The sequence below is a fragment of the Fukomys damarensis genome, unplaced genomic scaffold (assembly GCF_012274545.1).
Source record: "Fukomys damarensis isolate Sample0158 unplaced genomic scaffold, DMR_v1.0_HiC HiC_scaffold_27, whole genome shotgun sequence".
NCBI classification, from domain to species: domain Eukaryota; kingdom Metazoa; phylum Chordata; class Mammalia; order Rodentia; family Bathyergidae; genus Fukomys; species Fukomys damarensis.
In genome coordinates, this window is record NW_022900939.1 from 1,812,800 (window position 1) to 1,820,933 (window position 8,134).

Here is an 8,134-nt window from a genome sequence, read left to right on the forward strand (position 1 = left end):
ATATATCTTATATTAATATAGTCTCAACAGGCTACCATCCAACAACACCCAAAGCTGTGAAAGTCCTTTGATAGCAATGATTTTCTAGAGACTGCAGTTCAGTGACTTAAGATGATCAGAGGCAGTGGGGTTGCAGTGGCTAATGTATAGGAAGAGAGCTCAGGCAGAGGTGCAGAGCCACGTCACCCAATTCTGAATCCTGACACCACACAAACCAGCTCGCTGACTCAGAGAACTAGGTGGTTTAACTTTGCGTCCTTTTGTTATCAGGATACTAGTGATGCATACATACTCCTGTGGGTTGCTAAGAGAGTTAAACTGCTCTGATGTATTTGTACCACTGCCTGACACTCATCCAGCCCCATGGAAGTTTTACTTCTTAGCTGTCTATTAACCTCCAGAGATAGGTGCCTATGACATCCATGTCCAACTCTTCAACTGACAAGTAAACAACCACAGGTAATCGTGTTCTGAAAATGGCAACAGCGCTTTAATTTTCATAAATCCTTTAATGAAAAATATTGTCTTGGCAAACATCTGTTCCCAAAAGAATATAACATCCAAAGGGTACATCTGATAAAGCAATGGAACGGCCAATAACACCGCTCAGTTCTTACACTTCATGGAAGAAATACCAAAATCAGAAGTGAGTTTTGGTGTATCACATGTGCAGACTCCTTATTTGGGGAAAATCAAACAGAAACAGCATAGGATAGCTAATGACAAATAACCACATAATGACTTGCTCCTAATTGGCAGCACGATTCCTTGACTGAGTAAAATCTCAAGGGTGGAGAAATCAGACTGGAGAAAAAGGAAAATCTGACACCAAATTTCAGTGAAGGAAGGATTGCTTGAAATGTAGAGTATGAATTGAATGTCCTTCTGAAATAATTACCCCAATATGTTATCATATGTTGTATTACTCTCAGGATTTGACTTCGCTGATAGATTAGGAAAGCTCACGCTAAGGTATTGGCACACAGGATTTTTTTCTTTACCATGAGTTGGTATGTTCCATTTTACACTACGCTCAAAGTTTGTAATCTGACATACATACATACATGCTGATCACTATTCTTTATTACTGAAAAATATCTAAACACTTCTTGAAAGTTCATATCATTTAGAGCAAATCCCTCTCTCCGAGAACATATTACTTACTCTACTATACATAACAAAAAAATGTAAGTGGATATGACAAATTACTGAGTAGTTAACATTAAATTAACAGGCTGTACCCCTTGAATAAAATTATCTAAAAATATGCCTTTGTTAATCAGGGCCTTACTGAATTAGAATTTTAAGGAATCATATACCCAAAGAGAAATGTATGCCAACTGTTTTTCTATATAAGAAACTTTTTTCCAAGAAAATTTATCATCCCAAATACCAGACTTCAGGATGGGCATATTTGACTAGAATTTAATAAGCCTAACTCTTCTGGTGTTGTCTGAAAGTCAGATATAAAGTGACTCGTCTTCAATTTCGTATCTTCCTCAGTAGAAACTGGAATAATCCACACTGATTTTCTAAAGAAACAGAAAGCACATACAGTTAGCATATGTGTTTCCACGTCTTTCTGAATCTAAACTTGGAGCCACGTCGTTTTAACAACTGTTTGTGACAATGATCATTTTCGGTGCGTTAATTTCGGACCACAGCACACCGGACCTTCTGGGTATGGTGGGTTCTTGGTGTAAGACAAAGGCAGGTATATTTAGAGAAAAGTTAGTTCCGTATAGTCTTCCCATGGTTAGAACAACAAGTAGAAGGATGAATGTTCTTAGATGATTTGCAATGCCTGCTTTAGGAGAGCAACAAAGTACTTAGTAAAACAGATTTAGTCAAATGGATCCCAAGACCAGTAAGCCAAAGCCAGAGCTTAGCTGACTCAAAGTACTGGGGCCAGAGGTCTGTGAGTGAGTGTGCATGTGTGTGTGTGTATGTGTGTGTGTGTATTTTACCTTAAAATTTATACACCAAATACCTAATCACATGGTTTTTGTCTGGCTAGTCTTCATTTTTTTCTAAGGAGCGTAGGCTGCAGACAACAAAGCAATTAGCCTCTCTGTATGTGCTCGCTGCATGACAGGTAGAGTTAGGGTTTGGTTTCTATTTGGGAAACTTCCCAGACTCATCACTAAACCCCTTAGCCTGGTGTTGCCTTGTAAAAACAAGTTAAAGGAGGGCCAGGGATTTAGCTCAGTGGTTCCGCTGCCTGCCTTGTAAGCGTAAGCTCGAGTTCAATCCCCAGTACCAAAAAAAAAAAAAAAAAAAAAAAAAAAAAAAAAAAAGTTCAAGGAAAGATCAAAAGTGTGGACAGTGTGGATGTATACAAGGCACTGAACTATACATTTAAAGACGGTTAAGGTAGTAAATCTTGTTTTATATATATTTTTCCACAATAAATAAGTTGCTCCCGTAAAAGTGCTCTAGTCATGTTAAAAGATGTCCTGAGCTCTAAATTCTTGATTTGATGTCAATTATTTTCACATTAAACAAGCTTGAACAAAACTGAAGGCTAAAAAGGGGTAGATGAAAAGCATTTCAAAGGAGTCACGTGTGCAGGACTCACAGAGAGGTAATGCACGCCAAGGAGGTCTTCTCGGGGTCACTGTGATCTTCCCTTGGGGTGTAGTACAGCTCCGTTTCAACAAGGAGAACATCCTCAGAGATCACCTGGGAGAGCACACAGGTAAGACAGGAGAGCTTTCTAGTAGCAGAAGAACCATACACAATGCGAACACGAGTGGAAAACTCTCCATCTCAGGTGTGGCTACATCCCTCCGGGACACCACCAAGGCCAGCACGAGGCCAGATGGTGAAGAGGAGGATTATCCAGAAGCGTGGTTCTAAAGTCCTTCTGGGCAAGGAACTCTCAACTGTACATAGGACTAAACTTGAACTGACCCTTGGAACCAAGTTTAGGGTTTGATAATAGAAGTTTCAACAGAAAGATGATTGCAAGATTAAGTAACAGTGACTTAAACTGTGAACTTTGGGGGTAATCAATCTGGTTTGGCATCTAAATCTCCAGCCACTTGCTGAGCAACTCTGGAAAAATTATTAAAGTACCTTCTAAAAATCCCCAGTGCTCTAATTTCAGACTTTACTTACATAGTCATTGGCACAAAAATTAATGTGGTATAAATATAAAGTGTTTAAATTTGGGATTCTACGAAAAGGTAATATCCCAGAATAAAAACACAGTTTAAAATTTTTGCCTAACCAAACAGCCAACGGAGGTTCTATTCTACTGAAAGCCATCTCCCCATGTAATAACACCCTCCTGGAGAATGGGTAGATTTCGGACAGCTTCACACTGATGGCCTTGCACACTGGAGTACTGAATAAGATTTAAAATTGTCTCCGAGCTTCGGTGAGATGGAGGAGTGGTGCCTAGCAAGAGCTTACAGTTAATCCTCCAGCCAGGCTGCCAACTGTGCTGCGGGTCCTGTGCACGCTCAGCCACGGCCCATGTTAGTGAAGAACTCACCATCACCCGCCCATCGATTGCTAAAACCAGGAGCAAAGGCAGAATTTGCACAAAGGACAGTAACTTTAACGCTGGGCACAAAGGTATGACAAACATTAAGCATTTCTACAAGGAACTGCCACGCTCACCTGTGTCCTGATGCCACAGGCACTAACAGGGTACACAAAATGATACACGTATGCTTGTATTTCCGTCGCCGGGCAGTTCGAGCCCAGAACTAATTCATCCACAAACATATAGGGGTTGCTTCTGCTGGATCTGTGTGGGCTGACGGAGACCATCACCCAGTCCAGAGAACAATATATTCTCACTAAGGAAAAAGCCATTGGAGAAAGTGTCAGCCATGATCCAGTTCCTGGGTGAGCTCAAAGAACATTCAACTCTGCCCTTTGGGACAATGAAGAGGCATTTTTCTTCTCCTGGCAATGGTAACTATGGCTTAAAAAATAGCACACAATGGGTTTTCATATCATCACCATTTTCCCAAAGTATCTGCTTAATTATGCATCCAAATACCTACATTTCAGGTATTTCAAGGGAAGTTCAGGGAGGCTCAACATGCAAAGGTTTTAAAAATCCTATAACCCCCTTACTTCCTCCTGAAGAAATTAGATTCCATAGAAAGTACTACATCTAGAACTAAGCATAAAGGAAGGAGCCACGAGGCGTTAGGAGAGACACATTCCCAGTATACTTTTTAGAAGGTGGAGAAGGAGGAAGGCAAGGCAGGTGTGGAGGAATTCATATCCAGACAGCAAGAACTAGACACAGTGTCCGCCGAAGAGAGCATTTGCTCCCTGGGATGGAAGCTCTATGAACATTGTGTCGCGAAACTCATTCTTTGCTCTACAATGAAATCTTTGAGAAGCTAGGAATAATCAGTTTCAATGGATTCATTGGAGGCGGCTGAGTCCCACAAACATGAAAAAAATGTGGTTAGAGGTAGAGTGGCCACTGAGACCTCCAACGATAATGGAACCGAAGAAGATTAAGAACAAACCATTTTCTAAAGAGAGAAGTCAGGTGTTCTACCTCAGTGACCATAACCTCCGAATCACATCTCATCTCTTCACGCATTTAAAAGAGTATTCTGACATCACCTAGGCAAAGCACTCAGGGAAATCCTTCCTAAAGAAAAAGTTTGAAAGAGTAGGATTAAAGATGGACGAGAACACCAGAAGCTCATTCTCGACTTCCCTGCTGCTGCCTACTACGCAGGTGGAGTCAGGTTCCGGTGCAGCATTCGGTGGTGGGCTCTCGAAGGAAGAACGCAGGAGCTACTTGGGCTACAGCGCGGGGACCACACCTCTGCTGGGTGCATCCACTGAGGCAGAATCATGGCTCCATCCTGGACCCAGGCGTTAGGGGTGCAGCCGGGCCAAGCGCCCTGTTCTCCTCCTCCCAAGTGGCCGGGAGTCACCTTGCCCTGCAGGTGCTGCCCATCTCAGTAACCAGTGGCTTCCTGGTGAGCAGCCCTGATCCAGGATTCTGAAGGATTCACCTTAGATCAAGTGGAAAGAACCGTAACGAGATCTGGTCCTTGCGCTTGAAGGCCTTTGATGTCCAGTGGATATAAAAGAAATTCATACATCAGTCCCAGAAAGAGACCCCCCGCTTCAAGTAAAATGAAAGACAAGTCTACGCTGAAGTAAATTGGCAAACAAATAAAAAAATAACAGGAAAGGGAATAGTGAAATACTGCCTTAGAGTAGATGACATTTAGTCAGGTTGTAAGGCATTTAGATATCAGGAAAAGCAGAAAAGACCTACTAGAATCAACTTGCAGGCAGTGGACTTGCTTTGCCTTTAGCCTGCTGGCCTTGTGGACCATTGATGGATTTGCCGTGGGTGAAGCACAGAGCGGAAAGAGGAAGAGCCTGGAGGCAGGACTTCCAGTTCAGATACCACCGAGTTTCTCACAGTGCAATTAAGTACCAGTGACGGGCGGCGGGCTTGCAAAGGCAGACAGACTCAGAGCCAAGGACTTTCTGCAAGTGAGGATCAAGACGAGACCAAGATGGACAAGAGGGAGAAACGGAGAAGGTGGGCCTGGGAACTCAGACGTGTGACCCATGTCGACCCAGTTTCTCTTCCAGCAAACTCCAGTACCATCGCTCCTCCTTGGGGAGGCGGCACCAGGAAGGGAAGCCGTCGTTCTGAACACACCCCCGAGGACGCCTTCCTGAATGGCCGTTTACCGTCCATCTCCCCATGAAGGCCAGAGCAAGGCCAGATCAAGACAGCAAAGAGAGTCGAGGCCGCCAAGGCTGAGGAGACCCGCATCTGGGCGGACCTCCAGCGCAGCTCCACTCGAACGGCGCGGCGCGGCTGCGAGTTTAAGCGATTCCAGGCCGCATCCCCTGCCCAGCTGCCTCCATTTTCTCCTTATCTGAGCAGCGCAGGATTCTCTTACCAGGGACGGCACCACCTGAAGTCTTTCTGCTTCACAGCACTAGAGAAAACAACCCCAAATTCATGCACAGCCAGAAGAGACCTAGAGTAGCAAACGCAACCCCACCATGCTTTTCAGTTTGGTCTTTGGATGCTGGGGTTCGTAGAATCACAAAATACTTTAATAATAATGCTGACGTTATTCGTTTTTCTTAATCATGTTGACATTTTCCCGGATGTGCAAACACAGTTTTGGTAAACACTGGTGCCCCTGAGCAACAATCAAGGCAGCGGTACCAATACCAAACTGTGTTAGTATTATATTTGGGGGAGAGGGAGAGAAATTATCTGCAGGGTTTTTTAAATCAGTAACTATTCATTTTAATTTTATTAGTGTTCATTTGCAATACATAATACTGATACTCATTTGGGGAACTAGTAGACGCATAGGACATGAGTATATCTTGATAATTTCTGATTTTTAATTCCCTCTTGCCTTTCCCCTCCCCTCCCCCTCCCCCTCTCCTATTCTGTTTCCTACCATCTCTGCTTTGTTAATAGTCAGTTATATTTTAGGTTTCTCATATTAGAAAAACCATGTGATATTTAGCTTTCTGTGCCTTACACTTTTCACTTTGCAGTCTGGTCTCAAGTTCCTTCCATTTTCCCGCAAAGAGCATGATTTCATTCTTTTTTGTGGCTGAATAATATTCCATTGTGTGTGTGTATCACATTTTCTTTATCAGTTCTTTTGATAGTCATGTAGGTTGTTTACCGAGCTTAGCAACTATAAATTGCACTATTATAAACATGGGTATGTATAGTTTCTTTAATTCTTTTAGAAATATAGCTAGGAGAAATGTAGCTGAGTCAAATGAAATTTCTATTTTAGCTTTCTGAGGAATCTCCACACTGATTTCCAGGGTGGTGGTTCTACTGTACATTCCCACCAGCACAGTAGAAGGGTTCCTTTCCCCCATATCCTCGCTAGTATTTGTGGCTTTTTGTGTGCTTGATGATGGCCATACTGACTGGTGCGAGATGGAATCTCAGTGTTGTCTTGATTTGCATCTTTTTAATGGCTAAAATGTGAACTTTTTTTCATCTGCTCATTGTCTGTTCGTGCTTCTTTTGAGAAGTATGTATTCAATTCATTTGCCCATTTTTTTATTGGGTCATTTGTTTGGGGGAAGCATTGTTTTTAGTTCTTTGTATATTCTACACAAGTCGTCTATGGGAAGAGTAGCTGCCTAACTTCCCAGTCTGAGATTGTCTTTTCACTCTTGTTGATTATTTGCTTTGCTTTGCAAAAGGATTTTAATTTGATGTAATCACATTTCTTTATTCTTGGAGTTCTGTCCTTGCCTGACCAGGGATTTCAAACAATTGTTTTCCTCCTAGACACATGGTAGAGTAAAGCTAATAAGCCTGTCTTACAACTCTTGGCACAGCGTAAGGATTTTCCTAGAGAACAACTACAGTCCCTCTATGTTTCTTGCTATTTAAATGATACTGAATAAAAGCTTAAGGATTTAACAAGAGTCACGAGGCTGCCGCAGGTGTTTAATTTTAAATTTTCTCAACTAGTGATAGGGATTGAGTACATTTTCATCTCATGATTTCTCATAAAATCACATTGACCATTTGGATGCCTTCTCATCAGAAACTGCTTTCTCAATTTCTGTGCATTTTGTGAATATCTCCCACCACTTTGTAAGCATAAAGGGCAAGTTTGTGATAAAAACAGCATGATATTGGCAAAAAAAAAAGAGACCCAAGGACCAGTGGAATAGATTAGATGATGCAGAAACAACTCCAGACAAGATCCCAATGATCAATGTAACTGCACTATATACCTAAAATGTATTAAGAAGCTTAATAAAGATTTTTTTTTAAATCTTGGCCATGGGATGCAAAAATATTTACTTACACATCATCATTCTGAAAGTATCTGTGGGATTGTTTCTCACTGAGGTTAACACTTGGCAATTATTTCCTTCTTTAGTCTTTCAATCTGGTAATATCTCTGAGTAAGATCGAGCTTGCTGCTTGCACTTCTAGAATGCAAAGGAGAGAACTCATAAAATATTTAATAAAATCAAAATCCAAAAGCAAATAAAAATGATGGTACTGGAAATTGGGTGTAGACAGCCATGTCTTCTGGTGATCATGTAGCCCCTAAACGCTCAGAGTCCACGGGTGATGCTGACATGTGAAACCGCGGCAGGATGAAACCACGGCATC

At 42.0% G+C, this 8,134-nt stretch overlaps 1 protein-coding gene across 1 annotated transcript; it reads right to left on the reverse strand.

Annotated features, from left to right (window-relative positions):
* Positions 1–1,399: 1,399 nt before the first annotated feature.
* On the reverse strand, positions 1,400–5,806 carry LOC104868422 (oocyte-secreted protein 2). Its single transcript, XM_010633180.1, has 4 exons — positions 5,698–5,806; positions 3,628–3,809; positions 2,579–2,682; positions 1,400–1,532 (listed from the first exon to the last, which is right to left on the reverse strand). The coding sequence occupies exons 1-4, from the start codon at positions 5,780–5,782 to the stop codon at positions 1,400–1,402; spliced, it is 504 nt and encodes a 167-aa protein (XP_010631482.1). The 5' UTR covers positions 5,783–5,806.
* Between the last annotated feature and the right edge of the window lie 2,328 nt (positions 5,807–8,134).